Here is a 20,439-nt window from a genome sequence, read left to right on the forward strand (position 1 = left end):
TTTTCTGAATGTACATTAAGATTTTTGGATTCGTGTTTAAGGTTTTGAGAAAATGGGTGGATGTTTCACAAATTGTTTTAGCAATACAGAAAAACTGTAATTGGTTAGTACTTTTAAGCCTGTTTTCTCTGGAACCAACTCAGCGTACATTTTATATAACAAACCTCACTGTGTTTATGTTCAAACTAGCTGCTGGAGCGTTAAATGTTCACTAAAGGTGTGTGTATGTGTCTTAATAATAGAACTTTTTGTGCCTTCCCTGCTGGCTTCAGATGCAGTAGGTTAGCAGCACTTGCAGTTTTACTGACCAAATCACTTGATATTTGCGCACATTCACAGAAATCTTGCAATACAGTGCTTTTCCTAACACACTGCTTGCAGCAAAAGTGGTTCTTTCAGTCTATATTATAGACTTCGTATACTTAATAACTGTTATTATTTTTTTTAAATGACAGTGTAATCTTGGCAGCACGGTGGTGCTGTGGTCAGCACTGTTGCCTCACAGCAAGAAGGTCCTGAGTTTTGACTGCACCATCTGGCGGGGGCCTTTCTATGTGGAGCTTGCATGTTCTCCCACAGTCAAAAGACTTTTAGTTAGTGGGCTTAGGTTAATTTAAAAACTAGTTTGGGCAATTTGTGCTCAGTGTCTTTCACCTGGGCCACTTCAATTGAAGGAGGCAGGGATTGAACCTTCCAAATAGTAGTTGTTTATTTATTATTTATAACTAATTAAAATATTTGAATTAATAAAACTACAATAAAATCTTAGCTTCTTACATCATTTGGCATTGTATATTACTTTAATATTTGAAATGTGAAAAATATTAAATTATGCGTTTTTTCACATAACTAAACAGTCTTTGTCAGTGCTCTGTGTTTGAAAATTCAGACATTTTGAGCTCCAGTCCAGTCACAATATATGAGCAGATCTCCGACTAGGCCGGATATGACTGGATTAGCTGTTCCCTGCCCTTTGTACACCAGGAAACCAGATCAAACCACACATGCGCCTATATATGTGCCTACACAATATGAGGTTATTGTGCATATGCTAACATGTGCATGTACATGTAGGGAGCAGAAGGGCTGAAAAACAACTCAGAACAAAAAGAGAGAGGTGGGAAGCTGACTAGTCACTCAGTCAGCCCCATCTCCGTCCTTCTAGGCTTGGACAGATGGCCAGATCAAAAGAGAAACATGAAGTTAAAATCAAAGGTGGGATTAGTTCTGAGTGAAAGAGGTGGGCATGGGACATTTTAGAAAGAGCCGTGGGGGCTTGAGGAGATGATTTTCAGTGCTCAGAAGAGATTGTCTGCTTTGTAGCCTGTATTCAAAATACAAAAGTAATTACTTTATTGGATTTTCAACTTGTTTTCTGGAAGGTTTTACTATAATTATCACAACAATACCTTGTAATTAGATGTAAATGTAAGGTTATTTCCAAGAAAATCCTAGCCTACAAATTCAAAGGAAAATCTGTTTGTTGGAATAACTGACTGGGTGATTATTCTAACACAGACACATTAACACAGTACACAAACATTGTATGGCTTAGATGAAGGAGCTTGGAGTCAGTGGGGTAGTTAGGTTGATCCACCGTGTTGCCCCTCAAATGAAATACCATTTTAATACATTGCAGATCCTGAGACATGCCCAGATAATTTCACTAAATATTTCAAATGAAATACCATTTTAACATATTTAGTAAAATCATCTGGGCCAATTCACAGAAGGGCTGAAAATTCTGCCTGTTTTGTTGGTGCTATAAACACTATTGCTATAATGAGCCGATGACAGAAAGAAACCAAGGACTTAATGAAATCTTTATTTTTTCAGTTATCAAAAAGTTATTAAAACGTCCCCCTTTCACAACTGAACGATTTATTTTTGATGATAAGGAAACTCTCGGTGGGATTTCTGTTTTAAAATAGAAAAAACATACAAAGCTCTAACTAAACTTTAAAAAAACAGACTCTTGTCATAGTTAAGTCCAAAATTAAGCAGCCAGTTTTGTTTAGTTTTTTTCCCAGGCTCCATCTGAAAAGCTTAAGTCCTGTGTCATCAAATATCTCATGTGACGGTGTAATGTTTTCTCATAAAGACAAAAGACATACTAAGAAAAAAGTTTACTGCCTGTGACACTTAAAACTGGGGTGTCAGTGGAGGTTTGTAGCTTTGAAGCAGTTGATTTCTTTCCTTTCTTTTATATAGCTGATAGCAGTGTCTGTCATTTTTACTTGAACAAGTGATCAAATAAGCAGAATTATCCAGGTGACAGTGTGGATAATGATCAGAATTTTATCATCTTTATACAGCCTGTTCATCAGCATTTATAATATAAGTTAAATACATGGAAAGAAGAAATCTCAGATGTTCCCTTTCTTTTGAGTAACAACAAAGTGGTTTGAAAGTTGGAAGTTTTTTTTCTTGTCATGAATGAAAAGCCTATTAAAGCTTTTATGTTGGTGCCAGTTTAGTTCAGCAGGTGAGCAGGGACACATGTGCCGCATGGCCAGAAGGTAGCAGCCCGAGTTTGAGTCCGACTTGCAGCTCTTTGCTGTCTCGAGACTTAAATATAAAGTGCAAATATATACTGACCCACTGACTTTACCTAAATCTAAAGTCCTAATCTGCAGTGTCTGATGGGGTGCCTCCAATCTTTTTCATAGGGGTGAGCATACGGCAAAAAAGAGAGAAGGAAAAGAATTATATGCCCAGGTAATTTCCTGCTATTGATGATATCACTGAGTTGACATAACTGAAAATATGAAAACCAAATAAGATTTTGAAATCCATAAAAATCTGTTTTAAGCAGGAATAAATAACAAGTTAATGTTTCATCTCATTATAGGGTGTCTTCATCTCTCTTGAGCTCACGTTTATTAGAATTATTACAAATGTAGGACAGTCTTGCCGGAGGGTGGGGGGGTGGGGGGGGCTCCACTTGGTGGTGTCTCCCTTTCTCTTCTTATTAATATAACAGCCACTGTGTATTTTCTGACACTGACAAGGTTTTTCTTCGGTCTTTCTTTTTTGAGTCTTTCATATTGTTTCTGTTGTGGATTTGAATCCCTAACCCCTCCCCTGGCTAATTTTCCTGTGTCTCTCATGGGTGTCTCTGGGTCTTGCTAATGTTTCTCTGAAGACTTTTCCTCTCTTTTCATACTGCTGCAAATTTTTCATATAGATGCTTTATATCTGTTCTTAATGTGAGTATTTTTACTGTAAATATTAACTGTTTCAAGCCTTTTGTTACAAAATTAATGTCAGAAAAAATGTGCTTGTGTTTTTATTCAGTGTTTTAAGCTTCAAAACAAATTTAATCTCAATTTCCTTTATAAATGTTATTGTTTTTGTATGATTTCAATAACTGTTGCTAAATATTTGAATGTGATTTTTTTCTATTAAGACAGAATTTCTGGGGCGAAATAGTTTTGTATTTGTTCACTGTGGAAAACCAGAAATGTAGAGCTCTTTAGATCTGTAGTAATCTGTAGATAAAAAGCAATATACATGAGCAACACAATCTCTCTGTGTGCTGATCCATGTGAGAACGCTTGTCCCTCAGCATATGCATATATTAGCCTAGCCACTGAAAAGGCAGAGTCCTTTTTCCCCTGTTATGCAAATAACACCAGCTCTTAAAATTGTATGAGTGAGAATTAAATGTGAATTAAATAACGCTTTGTTCTTTTCTTTCCATTCAAATCCCCACGCCATTGCCATGCCTGTTATGAGATTGACAAGACAAGAAGTGACATAAATACCATGGCCAGCATTCAATCCAATTATGTAGCGTGGCCCGCCTCAATACCTGCTAGCCATGGAGTGCTGCATTGGCGTCCTTGTATTCAGACTGTCTAAGAAATAAGACTAGCTGCATTCATCTTCAAGCCTAGCACTGACCTTGCTCTCTTCTCCGCAGCTAGCTCTGAGTCATTGCCCTCAAGTCTATATTCAACCCCTCAGACTAGCTTAATCCAGGCCTCTGGACAAGGACGCACCTTGCCCAGAGGCCTGGATTCACTGTAAACTACTCAAAGGGACCAAACCAGCTGGAGAAGTTATTAGCCATTTATAAAAATATGCACAGAGCACTAAGACAGGAAGTGTTGTATATGCGGAAAAATTCTGTCTTTCTGTTCAATCAGTGGGCACATTTTGCAGGAAATCAGGTTTGGGCTGTGAGATGATTAAAAACTGATGATAATTTAGTACTGCATTATCAAAGAGCAGTTGTGAGGAGATGGATAATAAAGAGTGGTTTACTTTGAAATACTGCTCCTGCGTTGCTGTGAGGAAACCACAAGATTTAATTATTACTTAAAGTAATTCATTATGTGGTTCCTAGAGTATTTTTTTGCCATTTGATAGAAACAGAGTAGAAAGACAGGAAAACAGAGAGAGACATGCAGCCAAGGGCAGCAGGTCAGACTCAAACCCAGGGCTAGTACTCTACCACCGTACAGCATATGGTCACCTGTTCATCCCACTGAGCTAAACCAGCACCCACTCCTAGAGTATTTAAAAGTAGAATCGGGGCAGAACCTTCAAGTCTCAGGCCGCTCCTCTATAGAACCAGCTTCCAGTTTGGATTTGAGAGACAGACAGCCTCTCTATTTAGGGCTTGAACAGGTGACAATGAATCCTCCCTTAGTTATGCTGCAATGGGTCCAGGGTGCTGGGATTACCACAATGCATTGAGTGTTTCTTCTTTACTTACCTTTCTCACTCACTGTGTATATATACCTCTCTGCATTTAATCATTACTTATTCAAAAAATTTGATTCTGTTCATCTGGACTTCAGTGGGAGAAATGTTTCGTCACTCATCCAAGTGACTTCTTCAGCCTCAGCTGACTGCAGGTTTCCCCAACCTTATAAACAGTACCTTTGCACAATGACTGCACCCAGCCCACTGAATGAACAATGGGCTGTGAGGTCAGTTTCTTGATCATTAATATTCAAATTGTAATGAACATTGATCAGCAACCACTAATAAAAGATCATTGAGTGGGTGAAACTGATAATGAGGATGATGTTATAGTCTCTTCACAAGAAATTTATGATGCAGTTAGAACATTAAAAGGCAATAAGGCTTGGGGATGGATAAGATATCTGCTGAACATTTAAAATTTGCTAGTAGAAAACTTTGTTTTACTGGGTTCTTAGTACATGGGGTTCTGCCTGACTCAATTCTGTCGCTTATGTTAGTACCCATGGTAAAAAAAAACAGCTGACAAAATAAACAACAGGGATAATTATCGGCCTACAGCACTATCTAGTATTTTGCCAAAGGTCTTTTAAAGGACTATTTTAAACAGGATAGAACATTTTGTCTTATAACCAGTTCAGTTTTAAATCTAAGCAGACGTATATTTATACCTTGAAGGAGATTGTGGATTTGTATAACAGGCACATTTCCACAATTTGTATGTGTTTTATTGATGCCTCTTAAAGCATCTGATCATGTAAATTGTGAAAAGTTATTTGATAAGTTATACAACAGAGGGGTTCCTAAATCTTTGGTAAGAATTTGTCCTTTTGGCATGCAAGCCAAATGTTTGTTAGTGTTGATGTACCCACTCGTCATGCTATATTGTACATATATCTCATGTACACTTGTAAATAGTATAATTTTATCTCTGACCGACCCTGCATTAAGTACAGTTACATTTTATTCAAAGTTGTGGAATTATTGGCGTTTCAGCCTTCATGTAAATTTGTGATGCTCTGGATTTTATTTTATTTTTTTCTTTCTCTTTTCATTTTCTTTTGTTATGAACTCTTGTGTGTCTTTAATAAAGTGAACTACTCACTCACAAAGAAATCCCCTGACCTCCATTTAGCCTTTACATTCATAGATTTGTCAGTCTTTTCATAAATATTATGGCCACATCCATCTAATATACTTGGGTTAAGTTTCCTTAACAATAATCTCTATAAATGGATATGTGCATATGAATATAGCAAACCTGCAGGCATGAGGTAGGATCTACAGTGCTGGGATCATTCTAGTTTGCATTTATAGTCAACTTGTAGTCAGACTCCTAGTTACTAATCAAGTTTGCACCCAGTTTTGGCTAATGTAATGTATTTGTATTTATATAGTGATTTTCTTGTGTTATTCAGCTCTACAAATCCGTATTGAATAAAGGCTTTTTGAAGAAAGAGGGTCTCAGATTGGAGTCAAACCCGAGCCACTGCATTTTTTTCTGCAACACATGGTCACCTGAGCAGTCACATTTTTAACCATACACTGCTTTATTCTATACACTGCTGTCACGTGACCCAACTGACTTCAAGTGTTTTATCTAGCTCACATCTCTGACCGATTTAGAATCATTTAACCTAACATGAATGTGTTTGGGACTGTGGGAGGAAACCAGAATACCCAGAGGAAACCCACACAGGCACAGGGAGAACCAACAATGTCCACACAGATAGCCCTCAGCTGGTTGGCCTTCTTGCTGTGAGGCAACACAGGTAATCACCACACGACCGTAGCACTTGAGAGTGAGAATAAGATTGCCTTTTGGCAAATGCAATCCCTTTTTTGTTTACACAGCAGGCAACAAAAGCAATCTAGGAAAGCAATCTTGAAACCATCATCTAATGACTCTTTATTTGCTTTGTTAAATTTATATTTATTTGAAAACACTGACTAAAGTAGCTATCTGGCCGGGGCCAGTGTGGAGTGTGGAGTTTGCATGTTTGGGTACTCGGGCTTTCTCCCACAGTCCAAAGACTTGGAGATAAATTATCTGAATTTCAGGAGTGGGAACATGCCTTCAAACAGGAAGTAACTAAACTCAGAATCGCTAACAGACAAAAAGCTTGACAAGAAAGCACAGAGGATGTCATCAAATTAACACCAAAAACAGAACCCAGAAAGCTAAAACTAAGGAGGGCTGAAAATATAAATGCTAAGCACAGAGTAAAAGCCAAACAACAAAAAACAAATGACAAAACACTAAGACATTAGAACTATGCAGAGAACCCAAAACTGGAACTAATACCTCAGACTCAGAATCAAAAAACCCCCAATAGTCCAAACACAGAAACGCTGGGGCAAAGACCCAGGACCACGACACAGTGCTCTGGCTGTAAGCCTTGCAAAAGTGACTGAAGTTTTAGCAAAATCATTTTTTTATGATTTAACAAATAAACAATACTGTATTTCTTAGCACACAGAATCAAAGTAATTGACCATCACTCATCTCTAATGTATACTAAACTGTTTACTTGTGATCTCTGATGTCCAAATTATTTTTTACCAGGATGTCTTTGGTAGTAAATGTTATAGCAACACCCTTGGAGATGCCCCACATTAATATTCCCATATTCTTCGAAAAATTCAAGAAAAAATGTACTCAGCTATTTTAACAGACTGTTTCTTTGATATGATGTTAATTACTTTGAAGCAGGTGTTTTAGTTCATGTACACCTACCTACAACGCAGCGATGCTCTCAGTACGCTAGTCTGGTTTTTACTTAGCCAGGTCTGCTTTGGTTCTGAAGAAACACTGTCCAACGCAATGAAGCAACAGGTTGATGTAAACACTGGGTCACTTTCCTAATTCCACTGAAAAAAACAAAATCTAAACTCAATTTGATAGCCCAGTTGATCCCCCTCCCCATTTCCCAGGTAGAGCTTGGCTTGTGTTTGCACCCCTTTTAATCTCAGGCATTTACAAGCACCCCTCTAAACAACCTACCAGGTGTGTTAAGCCTCCTGCTGAAGGGCTGTAGAATGTTGAGACTCCAATATGATTAGTGCGAAATGGGCTGTGAATAGAAGACTGAAAGCTCTTATAATGTGAAAGACTGTTAGCGCAGCGATGTGCTGGTCTGAGCTCCCATGACCAATCTACAACTAATGAGCATTCAGTGAGCGTGCCCTGTGTCACAAGTGTGATGGGGACACTGAGGCAAGAATTTCTCATATTTGTCAGTAACATGAGCTAAGTGCTTTGGTCAAGTTTTAATTTTATTGTATGAATTCAATATGCCAAGAACATTTGTACACTGTCTTCTGGTTGATAAAAATTCACGGGGCTGGACAATAGTAAGTGAGGATTTTATAGTAAGATGTTTATTTTATGTCTGTGGAGGTTCTCGGTCATCCAGGTCATCGTAGTCTAAGGAGCTTTTTGTAAAATCTGTTTCACCTGCTCTCATTTGCTGTTTTAGCTCTTTGGCGGTTGTTGAAATAGTTTTGTGACCTTCAAACTGAGATTCTGACCTTTATGACAAAATGCATCTATACTTAAAAATTGATTCAGTTCCTTCTCCCAAGTCCCAGTGATTCTTCTCCAAAATGGTGCAGCTCAGTTGGTATTTACAATTTGCTCAACACTATTTCTACAGCTATTCTCCACAGATGTTCAGTTTCTTCACATTTACAAGAACCATAAACTAACACCAGGGCCAGGGTTACACTGTCTCTAATCATTCCATGATCCAGCGATGACTGCTGCTCAGCCACTCCCTTAAATAATGGCTCTTGACAGGGTCATTACAGGCAGGTGTGTGATTGCCAGCAGGCGTATGTAACAAAAATTTCAAAAAGTTTCGCCACTACACAAAAACTAGCACACACAAATACACAAACCAGGATAGCAGAGGAACGAGGTGAAGAGACAGTGTTTTCTTGTCTTCCACAGCATGTCTTTGTCCTGTCTTCATCCTTACCTTACCTTACAATATAAAGTATCTTGATGCAACTATGTGTATAAATAAAACTGAACTGAATTGGTTGTCTTAGGATTTCATCGTTGCTATGTGCAGATGTTGTAGCCTTATCAGGCGACAGTGTACACCCGCAGTAGACAGTTTGTTAACTGCAGCTTCTTACCCTAATTATCAAGTACATTTCATGACACACACACACACACACACACACACACACACACACACACACACACACACACACACACACACACACACACACACACACACACACACACACACACACACACACACAACACAACAAGACTGCTGATTTGTTTATTTGCATTTTTCCATATTCTTCTCTTTCAGGTGCTGTTTGTTTATGTTTTTACTCACAGGTTCAGAGGTTGGTGACCCCTTGTGCTTTTCTTCTTATAGTATTTTTTTCTTTTTTTCAGCTCTGACATTGTTATTTTCCACATGCATCAATGGAAATAATAATAATATAAATGAATACATAAATAGATAAATAAAAGAAAAAGAAAAACACGAACAAGGAAAGTTTATAGAGCGTTTCTTGGAAAAATATGTTTGGCACAACAGTGCATTCAGATCATAATTCTAAATGCAAAAGCTGCAAGACCAGATAGGCTTTAAAAAAGGCTCAATCATGATTATGTTGTTTTTTCCAAAGTAAGTTAAAGAACAATTTGTACCAAAGCAGATGAGAGGACACTTTTTTCTGTCTCTCAATAATATAAAGGCAGTCCATTTTACTTTAATTAAAGCTGTCACCAAAAGGTAAATGTAACGGTGAAACAGAATTTACAACCCAATAAAAGGTTGACAATATTCTAACTGAATATGGTCTGCTGCTGGCCATTGACGGTAACATGCCTTTGATTTGCTCTCTATAGCTCTGCTGTACTGTAAACAAACAACGATGATTACTGGACCAGAATAGGAAACTAAGATGGTACATCAGCTCCTGGCTTGCAACTAACATACACTAGCAGACATTTAGTAAAATTAGCTAATATTCTCTAACAATCTAGTCCAAAAAAGGAAACATTTTTGAGGCTGTTTAGAGAACTAACCAACACTTTTTAATTCTTTTTTCTTTTTTGTTACTTCACAGCAATGGCCTGCATTAACATGTTTCCTGGCTAATGCTTTGGTAAAATGTGTTCTGAAACTGAATAACAGAATTGCCTCTTCATCTCCTTTTTTGTAGGGACATCTTATTTATCAATTACAAGCCACTGTGTTGATGTTGGCGCAGGTGTGAGTGCATTAGTAATACCATGGCATCAAGAACACTGGACGCTGTAACCTCTACTGTCTCTAGCAGAGAAACTGGGAAAATATAACATTTGAAAAGTGTTATTTTTAGAGGTCCTGTGATGAAATTTATGGGTGCTTGAGCACTCCCATAAAGGGTGTAAAATCGCCAATGAGGCAGAGAGATGGGCTGAGGGTTGAACTTGTCCGCGCGCACACGCTCGTGCGCAAGTGTGTGCGTTTTTGTTTGTGGAATCGGTATAAAAACCTACGAGGACGAAGAGCCACCGAGCAGATGTCTGGACTTCCCTATTTCTCCTGAAGAAATCTCAGCAAAATAAGAATTTTGTTCGGACAACGATGATGTTTCCCTGCGCTGCTCTGTCGCCTACTCTTTACCCGGGTTTCCTGCGTGTCCCAGCTACTCTCTCCGCGTCACTGAGCGAATCGGCGGCTCAGGGAAGAGGAACCGGCTTTCTGGTAGAAGATCACATAAGCCAACATGTCGGCTACATACATCGAACTTTCTCGTCCATTCGTTCCGGAGACATTGTGCCGTTCAGTGCGGGCTCAAGGTCCTTTCCACGTACAACAGAACCAAGCACGGAGACATCCGGTCAAGTCAGCCGCAGCAGCCCCGGATCTGTGTACGCCGCCAGCCCGGACTACCTGAAGTTCGGCGTCGGTACGATCCTGGCACCTTCTACATGGAGTCGTGAGTTTCTGATACCGATCTCTTCCTCTGCCCCTCTCTCTCCATAAATGTAACATATATATTTACACACACACACACACACAAACACACACAGAGGGATCTGTATTGACTTATCGGAGACTTGATGCTGTTAGTGAATGAATTAGCATAAAAATGTTGATTATTATTATTGTCTTATGATTTTCTTTTACATTTCCACACACAATTAGCAGTGTATTTCACTAACACGTAATTAAAAGTAAAAAAAAAATGATAAAAGTAGGGGTGACGAATTCAGGCCTTCATTCAAAAGTAAAAGCAAAGTTTTAACCAATTTAATGAAAGTTAAGCAATGGACACGTGAACACCAATCTTCCAATACAGTCGTCTGATGAGTTTAGATCTGAGGTGCCCTTTCAGTGGCACTGCTATTAACAGTCATCTGTGTGTATATATCTTTTCATGTTAAAATCCTAATCTGCCTGTGGATGCGAATCTGTTTTCTGTTTCCAGTCCAGAATCTTCAGACAAAGTCGCTCTCTCTGCCTTTTTTAGACAGAAGCCTTTATCCTTACCTCAGAGCCTCTGATTTCACAGGTAGGTGAACTAGGAATGTTTATGTTGTCTGTTTAACAAATGATTTTTTTATTTTATTTTTGCAGCTTGTATACTACTATATAATGTGTGTGATTTGAAGATATAAGGGAGAAAACATGACTTTGACTCTTGACTCATAATCAAATTTACTTTCTGATGGGCTCTAACTAAAGGATACTTGATGTCCACTTAAAGTGTTTTGATTGTTCAGTGAGAAAAGAAATACCATTCACTTTGTTACCATATCTCACACGCACATCATATGGCTACAAACAGACATTAAGTGAAACTACAGGCTCCCACTGAACTGGAAATGCCTGGAAAATAATGGGCCTGGATTTTTTACATTTCATGATCCTTTGGCATCGGCGCCTCCAAAGAAATTATTTAAAATTAGAGATGTTGACTCATATAGTTTAGTAATTAACTGATATCAGGCTGATATTTACCTATGGAAACATCACATCCATTTTCCAAGATACTGTGATACAGAGATGAAAGACTTTAGAACACCTCAGTTATGTTTCATCATGAAGAATTCTTCCCTGTAACCTTTGGGAATACAATCTTATACAATCAGTTATAGCCAACTAAAATAAGAAGGCTTTAAATTAAAATTATGGCACTAAATATTTTTGTGCTAATAATATTTAATTGATTTTATTCACACAGAATTGGTGTCTTATGTATGTTTTTTGTTCATTCAGTTTAATTTAATTTAATTTAATTCTTTCCATTCATTTCGAGGAATAAAGATGATATTAATTAAATTAAAGAGGTCTTCCCAAGCCAGATTCAGATGCCTGAATCATTAGAGCTGGTTCCTTTCAGTGTAGAGAAACAGTGGCTCTAATCTGACCTTCAAATGACAAAGTTCCTCACCCTTTTCTCCAAATGTGAAACTAATCTCTGATGCATGTACTCACAATGATATAATTTTAATTATTACCCACAGCTTCTGGTCTTAAGTGAGGGTAGCAACATAGACTGACTAGTCTATTGACAGCTTCATCAAATCTCTCTCTACTATAACTCTTTGCCCAAGCTAACAAGCCAGCTTAGTTACGTGCATCCAGATATTACAATGATATCAGATGATATCGAGTGACTCATGCATTTACTTTTAATTGTTTTGCTAAAAAAAGAACAACTGACACATGTAGCAAACTGGTTGCAAATGAATAAAACTGCCTCAAAGCCACATGTGTCAGTTATTCCTTTTCAGCAGTACACTTAAAAGGAGACACCCTTTAATGCAGCCATTCACACCGACCGTGTAATTTCACTGGACAAATGTGTGGCATTTCCAATACTATTTTACTTCAGACACACTGATAGATGATTCTCTGGGTCTCCGAAATGATTTCTCTGCCTCCTCTGATGTGGTCTGAACTCTACCAACAAAAGCTCAAAATGCCCCATTGGCATCCTGAAATATGTGTGAAAGCGGCTTTGATACACCTTCAACTCCTGGATCAAACTATGACATTTTCAACTGCTGCTGCCTTCTCATGAGAATTGCAGAACTGGATGAACCCAAAATCTCTGCTTTTTACTTTTCTTGTTTAGAAACATCAGTACCAGGACCATCATCGCTTAATGTCAAACTTTTTTTTAGGATGAATTTTCAACAGAAATGCAACATGTTTAGTGTGTAAATCCATTATAAGGCAAGTTTAGATCTGGAAAACTTGGGAGTTTGTGTTGTTTTTTTTACAACACGTTAGCTGTCTAATGGTCCAAAAAGCCTTAAATAAGCATCAAAGGTTCTACTCATGCATGGACTTGAGTTACATAATAATCAGGTTGGCTGTAGCTCAGGAGGTAGAGCAGGTCATCTACTAATCGAAAGGTTGGTGGTTTGATCCCTGGCTGTTCCAGTTTGCATGCCAAATATCCTTGGGCAAGATACTAACCCGAAGTTGTTCTCTGATTCTTCCATCTGGCTGTGTGACTGTCAGATAGAAAACACTCAAGCATGGAAAAAAGTGCTGGTATGAATGGGTGAACGAGGCATTTTGTGCTTGAGTGCTTAGGTAGAAAAGCGCTATATAATAAACAGTCAATTTACCATTATACATAAAAACAGTACACCGTTACACAATTGCAGTTCTGGTACACAATATTCCTTTGTCATAAAGCCAACAAGTCTTCCAGCTAAATTGCACTGGTTGTTAGTACCAACCATCTGAATTTCAGATGGGCACATGGAGTGGTGATAGCAGAAATACACATGCCTTTATACCACTATACTAAAGTTGAAGTCTCATGTGTTTTGGTTTGATTTGTTTTTCTTCTTCTTTCTCCTGGGTCTATTATTATTCTATTATTCTACTCATTATATATTATTTAGTAGACGATCATGATTTAATTTTAAAAATGCCCTTTTACAGTTTACAAAACCTAATTTTTCTGGGTAATGAGTTCTGACCCATCTAAAGGCTATGACACCAGCTGAGATTTTACATGCTCTTATTCAAATAACTGCATGAGGGCACTTGATTTTAAAATGTTAATAGTTGATTTTATTTTGTTGGTAGTTGGAATAGAATGACGAAAGATGTACCCTTAGGCCCCCTCCTCGACTCTGAGATGGTTTTCTCTTTTCACATAAATGGCCTCCTTGACTAGAAACAAGAAATCACTGTGAACTTGAATATTTGTCAAAATCAGTGCTGTAGTTCAGACATTTGCTCTGCTGCTCTGACTGTAATGAACTGAAGGATGTTCAGTCCTTCAACAACCAACAACCTGACCACATTCAAAAAGGGAAAGTTTTTGTGCCTTTGCCATCAGAAAGCCATGACAGTGTGACTACCTGATAGAAAATGACAATGAATCAACATTATCTTTGCACAGATTTGGCCTTTAAAAGGCATGTGGTCTTAAACTTTTGATCAGCTGTAAAACAGCCTGCTTCAGTTTAAGTGTTGTTTTCAATAAATTGCATGCTCAAAAAATGTTTTGTCTCACTCCCATTTCTTCTTGTTGCATGTTGAAGATCCAACCATGCAAAATATGATTTTTTGCCATTTTTCCAGTGGTCTTAAACGTTTGATCGGGACTATTCAATCTGTGGAAATCAATCTTCTGAGCTTTCTCCAAAGGGTGGCTGGCCTCTCCCTTAGAGACAGATTTAGGAGCTTGGCCATTTGGGAGGGGCTCAGAGTAGAACCACTACTCTTCCACATCGAAACGAGCCAGTTGACGTGACACTGACAAGGATGCCTCTTGGGTACCTCCTGTGTGAGGTGCCATTTTTCAAGTGGTCCTGCTTGATCCCTGCGATGAACTTCAGTCTTCCTGATTTTTCATAAATTATGTCTCTCAGCGGGTCAATAGAAGATCTGGCACAGGACATCTGTGATGAAAGAAAGGAAGTTTCTCCAAACTTGTGCATTCAGGAAACCCTGCTTGGTCCTGATGGCCTCTCTCATTAGTTTTTCCTCAGGGTGAATGTAGCTGTTGATAATAATGTGGACTCGTGTTATTAAAAGAAAAGAACAAATTACACTTATATTACACTACAATTTCACTATATTACTTCTGCTGCTGTGTTTTTGAATAACGTTTTATTTTAAGTTAAAATGCCACCAGGCTGTAGAGTGCCCTGTGAGTGTTATGGATCTAAAACAATTTAAATCTCATTTTATATCATCATCAGCCTTATAATAAAATCTCAAAGGTCAACATTTAATTTCCAGATAATTCTGATATTAACAGTAACTCTTGGCCTTAGTGGAATGTGCAGCCCTATATCATTTCTATCTAAAATAGGGTAACAAAAACTACGGACTGCTGAAACATTCAGTCACATAGACTATGACAGTGAAATTGGTGTGTAGAATTGCTAACTAGCTAGCAACAAGCCTCTAACACCATGCGTATGCTAACGGCTAATCTAGTAAACAAATTAACAACAGGAGCGCTGTTATAGTTCTACAACATCTAACAACAAAGTGATGTTAGATGTTTTAGAACTATAAGATGTTCAGATGTGTGTCTTGTTAATTATATCACCATGGTTGCAATTTTGGGTTAGTTTTTCTACAATGAGAGGAAGTGGAGCCACGTTGATTCTTTCAGACAAACTTTAAATCCATGCAGTACCACTTTTATTCCTCTAAAGTTTGTATAAAAAGTAGAACTTTTTTTTCTTTTAGATGTCGAGAGTACCCAATCTCTTAAAATCTCCTGTTTCTCTTATGTTTTGTCCATCTAGCCTCCGCCTCTGTGGTTCCTGTCCCAGGAACATTTTCATGGCCCCTGAGCCCCAGAGGGAAGCCCAGGAGGGGCATGCTGCGGCGGGCTGTGTTCTCAGACCTCCAAAGAAAAGGTTTGGAGAGAACCTTCCAGAAGCAAAAATATATTAGCAAACCAGACAGGAAGAAGCTTGCGAGTAAACTGGATCTTAAAGACACCCAGGTAAACACCACATCATGGTTTTGGACCATTACTAACACTGTGATGGCTTCAAGAACTTTTTTTCTTTTTCCTCAGGCAAATCTCTGAAGTTTTTATGACACACTTTGACATTTTTTATTCAGTCATGGCCATGAGGAATCCGGTACAACAGTAAAAAAAAAATTAACACTCAGTTGATTATAATTTTGGAAGAGATGCAAAAGTTGTCTGTAAAGGTTCTCAGTCATCCAGGTCATTGTAGTCTAAGGAGCTTGGAAAGAAAGCGTCTGGAGCGTCTTCAAGAAACTTAAAGAAGTCCAGAACTTAGAGGACCAGGGGGTCTTTGTCCCCAGGGGTCCTTCGGTGGGTTTCATTCTGGGACTCTGACCCCTTTTGTCCTTAAGGTTCTGAGAGTCATCCAGGTCATCGTAGGAGTTTCCATTTGACTTCTTTGAAGAAACTTTCTTAGACTAGATGCAAAAGTTATTTTCTTTGGAATAGTGATAAAGGTCATGAGATAATTACAAATTTTAGTAAATCGTATTTGTGTTGTTAAAACATGTTTTTGTGGGAACAGTGGTTCAAGTTCTATAATTATGTGTGAAGCCACCTAATAGGCTACATACAGGTACCATAGGTTAAGCTTGCATTGTTTATGAGGTTACTCCTTGCTGTGTTCTAGTATGAAGAGCTACTTGATTTTTTTTTAGTTTTTTTAGTTATTCCTTTGACACTGTATAAAATAAAAACATGTATAACAATAAATCTTATCCCAAGAAGTTGATTCTGTTCATCTGGACGTAGCGTTTTCAGTGGGAGAAACTTTCATCATTCATCCAAGTGACTTCTTCAGTCTCAGCTGACTGCAGGTTTCCCCAACCTTTTAAACACTGCATTTGCATAATGACTGAAACTAGCACCAGTGGCGAACAATGGGCTATGAGGTCAGTTTCTTGATCAATAATATGCAAATAGTTATGACCATTGATCAATGGCATATATTGATATTTCTGAATAATGCAAAATGAAACTCATAGGATAATTATTATGATAATCACAATAATGAAAAAATTGTGTCTGTGAAGGTTCTCAGTCATCCAGGTCTATCGTAGTCTAAGGAGCTTGAAAATAAAAGCGTCTGGACTTCTTTAAGTTGCTTGAAGACGTTTCACCTCTCATCCGAGAAACTTCTTCAGTTCAGAAAAAATACTATTTTCAAACAAATATCATGAGCAATGCAAGTTGAATCACAAAACCAAAATCCCATTAGAACTCTAATTATATCTTAGAAAACCATTTTATTATATATGTACATATTTTTCATTTTTCCCTGAGTGCAATCAAAGCACTGGCACTCAGAGACATTGAGTCTGAGTGGAGCATGTTCCACACCTCTATTGCCAAGGAGTTGCAGCTGCACTGTTGCTAGTGACTATCATTGTGATAATCTGAGAATCAGGTAGTGGACACTGGAGGTGAAGGGAGCTTTTAGGCTGAAGAAGGATTGGGCTTGGTTAGACTGTGGGCCTCTAGAGGTAGCTGCAAGCTAAGTGGAGTTCAGCTCTGGGAGTGGCTGATGCAAAAAAATCAGATGTGGGAGAAGTTTCGGTAGACAATAGAAAAATACTTTTGGTCGGCCTCACAGCAATTCTGGCAAATTTTCAGACAACTCCGAAGGGGGAACTGGTGCTCTGCTCACACTTAATATAATTGTCCTCGGGATGCTACTGACCTCAACTGAGGATATAGTAAAGTGGTGGAAGAAACACACTAAGGATCTCCTCAATCCCAATGTCAAGACTGTCAAGCTATGTGTAATAGAAGCAGAGTCTGTGGATGGAGGGGAATAGTGGCCTCTTACTGGGAGTGACGTCACTAATTTAGTTGATCAACTGCTCATTGGCAGGGCCCCTGGGACAGGGTCTTGGGATGTTGTGTGGCTGTCCTGTTTGACATGTCTTCCCAATGCTGTGTGCAGGTCTGGAGCAGTGGCTATGGATGGCTATACTGGGATGTTTGTTCCCCTTTTTAAAGGAGGGGGACCAGAGGGTGTGCTCAAACTACAGGGAGATCACATTCCTCAGCCTACTTAGAAAAGTATTTGTTCAAATTTTAGGAATCTTGGGGTGTTGTTCACAAGTGAGGGTAGAGTGAAGCATGAGAATAACAGATGGATTGGCTCTGCATAGGCTGTACTAATGTGTTGTGGTGCAAAGAGACCTTAGTTTAAATGTGAAGCTGTTGATTTACCAGTCAGTTTATGTTCCTACCCTCAACTGTAATCACAAACTCTTTGCACGGAGAGAAAGAATGAGGTTGCAGATACAAGTATAGTTTCCTACAAAGGTTGGCTGGGCTGTCCCTTAAGAGAAGGTGACGAGTAGAGCAGCTGCTCTTCCACATCAAAAAAGATGACTCCTTGACTCCTCCTAGGCAAGTTGTTTCAGCCATATCCTACTGAAAGGAGGTCCTGAGGCAGATCCAGGTCTCGCTGGAGAGATTGTAGTTCTAGACTGGCTGTGAAACAACTTGAAGAGGTGCCTGGGGTTATGCAAGTTTAGGATTCTCTGTTTAAGGTGCTTGAAAACAGAAACCTAGACAAGTTGTAGAAAATGGATGGATGTACAGTACATAATAAATAAATTTTTTTTAAAAACCCCACGGTCTCTCCTTTATTTACCTTTATTTTAAAGTGGTGTAGATTCTCTCCACTGTTGCCAACTATTTGCTCATAGAATATTGTATGCTCAGGGAGGGCCTGTTATCTTTCTGGCCTGTAGGAGGGTGAGGGGAAATAAATCAGAGAAAAGAGAAGTACAGAATATGCTTTGGTGCTTTTCTTTGGTTTGCTGCTACATATGAAAAAAGTATACATTAAATACTGAAAGGGCAGGAATTTACCAGCTGGCCACCATTAGTAGTTCAAACTTGAATCACAGAGATATTTTCTATTTGATGTTAACCTATTTTTTGTGTCATGTAAAGGTGAAAATCTGGTTCCAAAACCGCAGGATGAAATGGAGAAACTCCAAGGAGAGGGAGCTGCTGTCAACGGGTGGCTGTCGGCAGCAAACCCTCCCAACCAAAACCAATCCCCACCCAGATCTCACTGATGTGGGCAGCACGTACAGCCACAGGCTGAGCAGGACTGCACCATACAACCACGAGTCACATTTCTGTTGTCATCATCGTAACCCTTCAACTCTATCAGAGTCAGGCAAACAATCAGAACTGTCAGAGTCAGACAGTGAAGAAATCACAGTTTTATAAGAGATTCTGATTAATGGAGTATTCCTAGAAGATGATGGAAGAAAATTCAGAAGTGCATGAATTAGCTCTCCATTTTCCCTCTATTTGTTTGTACAGTGTTGTTTATATTACCTTTATAGCATATCTGCACACACTAATTAAAGTATACTGAGCACTTTTAGATTTAATATTTGTAGATTATTTTTTTAAACTCTAAATATACAAAATGTTCTTTCATTCATATTTGTATTTGTTTCTCTCTCACAAAAAAATAGAAAAATAAAAATACTTAATTTAAAGTGTCATGTCAGGTGTCCTGTCTACCTTACCAAATTATAAACACAATGCCAACAACACAAAGAAAGTTGGTAAAACAATCCAAAGGGTTTTTAAAACAATCTGCTCTATGATTCTACTGTAGAAGCAGGTAGGTTAATTCCAAGGAGAGGGAGGGTAGTAGAAAATTACACCACAACAGTGAACAGTCAATATGTGACTCCACCATTACTGGAGGCCAAGGTAAAGAGTAAGCATCTGGTTAGATACCATATTTTAAAGGTTTTTAGGGCCAAGTATTTAGAAGCATGAAATTAGAGGTCATCTGTTCTTTATGCCTTTAAGACATTCCTGCAGTTTAATAATTAGTATAGTTATCTGGATTAATGGATAGGTAAAGTTAGGCTTATTTTGAATGGCAGTGAAAATACATGCTATATCTTCTAATGATACTGACTAAGGGAATCACGTATAACATAAACAGAATTACTCCTAGCACGGTTGGCCGCAAGCACTCCTCCTAGCTCTCCTAGCCGCGAGGTGGTTGGTGCAAGCTGGTGGACACCAGAGGTGAAGGGAGTCATCAGGGAAGCAAAAACTTGGGTGGGGGAGAGTTTTTTTCTATGGCCTAAGTAATTGCTTTGAGACTTTCGTAAGCAATTATGGCAAACCATCAGGTGACTCAGGAAAGTCCTGCTCTACCAACATGGTGGAGTGCTGCTGACTTCAACTGAGGGTATTGTCAGGTAGTGGTAGGGGTGAAGTCACGGAGGCACCTAAACAGCTCCTTGGTTGCAGGGCCCATAAGTGGATGAGGTTTGCCCTGAGTTCCTGAAGCTTGGGTGTTTGCCCAACCACCCTACATGTGTTCTGTGGACTTTGAGAAGACATTTGACTGTGTCCCTCAGAGTATTCTGTTTGAGGTGCTTTGGCAGTCTGGGGAGTCGTCTACACTAATCTGGATAAATTTGAAAATGGCTAAAAAGGCTTCGCGTCAACACTATCATTTTCAATCATTTCCAAACAGTTATTGATCCACACCAAAACAACTGAAAATGCTTACATTCCTGTACTGTGCATGCATGAAACATAGGACGATTCGACCTGCATCATTTCTGTCTGCCGTTTATTTACTTTCCGGCTCTTTGAAAGGTCGTACCAAAATGTTGAGAAAAAGCACAGAGTTTTTAAATGGTCTGACAATGAGGTGGAGTTGTTGCTGCAAGTAACACAAAAGTACAAAGTTGCAAAAGCGAGTGAGAATTA

General features: G+C 38.7%; 1 protein-coding gene across 1 annotated transcript; it reads left to right on the top strand.

Moving 5' to 3' along the window:
• The first annotated feature begins 9,041 nt into the window (after positions 1 to 9,041).
• On the top strand, positions 9,042 to 19,146 carry LOC116321459 (homeobox protein DBX1-B-like). Its single transcript, XM_039614311.1, has 5 exons — positions 9,042 to 9,078; positions 9,907 to 10,668; positions 11,161 to 11,244; positions 15,467 to 15,669; positions 18,634 to 19,146. Exons 2-5 carry the CDS (start codon positions 10,314 to 10,316, stop codon positions 18,916 to 18,918), a joined length of 927 nt encoding a protein of 308 aa, XP_039470245.1. The 5' UTR covers positions 9,042 to 9,078; positions 9,907 to 10,313; the 3' UTR covers positions 18,919 to 19,146.
• The last annotated feature ends 1,293 nt before the right edge of the window (positions 19,147 to 20,439 follow it).

The sequence above is a fragment of the Oreochromis aureus genome, linkage group 7 (assembly GCF_013358895.1).
Source record: "Oreochromis aureus strain Israel breed Guangdong linkage group 7, ZZ_aureus, whole genome shotgun sequence".
Classification (NCBI taxonomy): domain Eukaryota; kingdom Metazoa; phylum Chordata; class Actinopteri; order Cichliformes; family Cichlidae; genus Oreochromis; species Oreochromis aureus.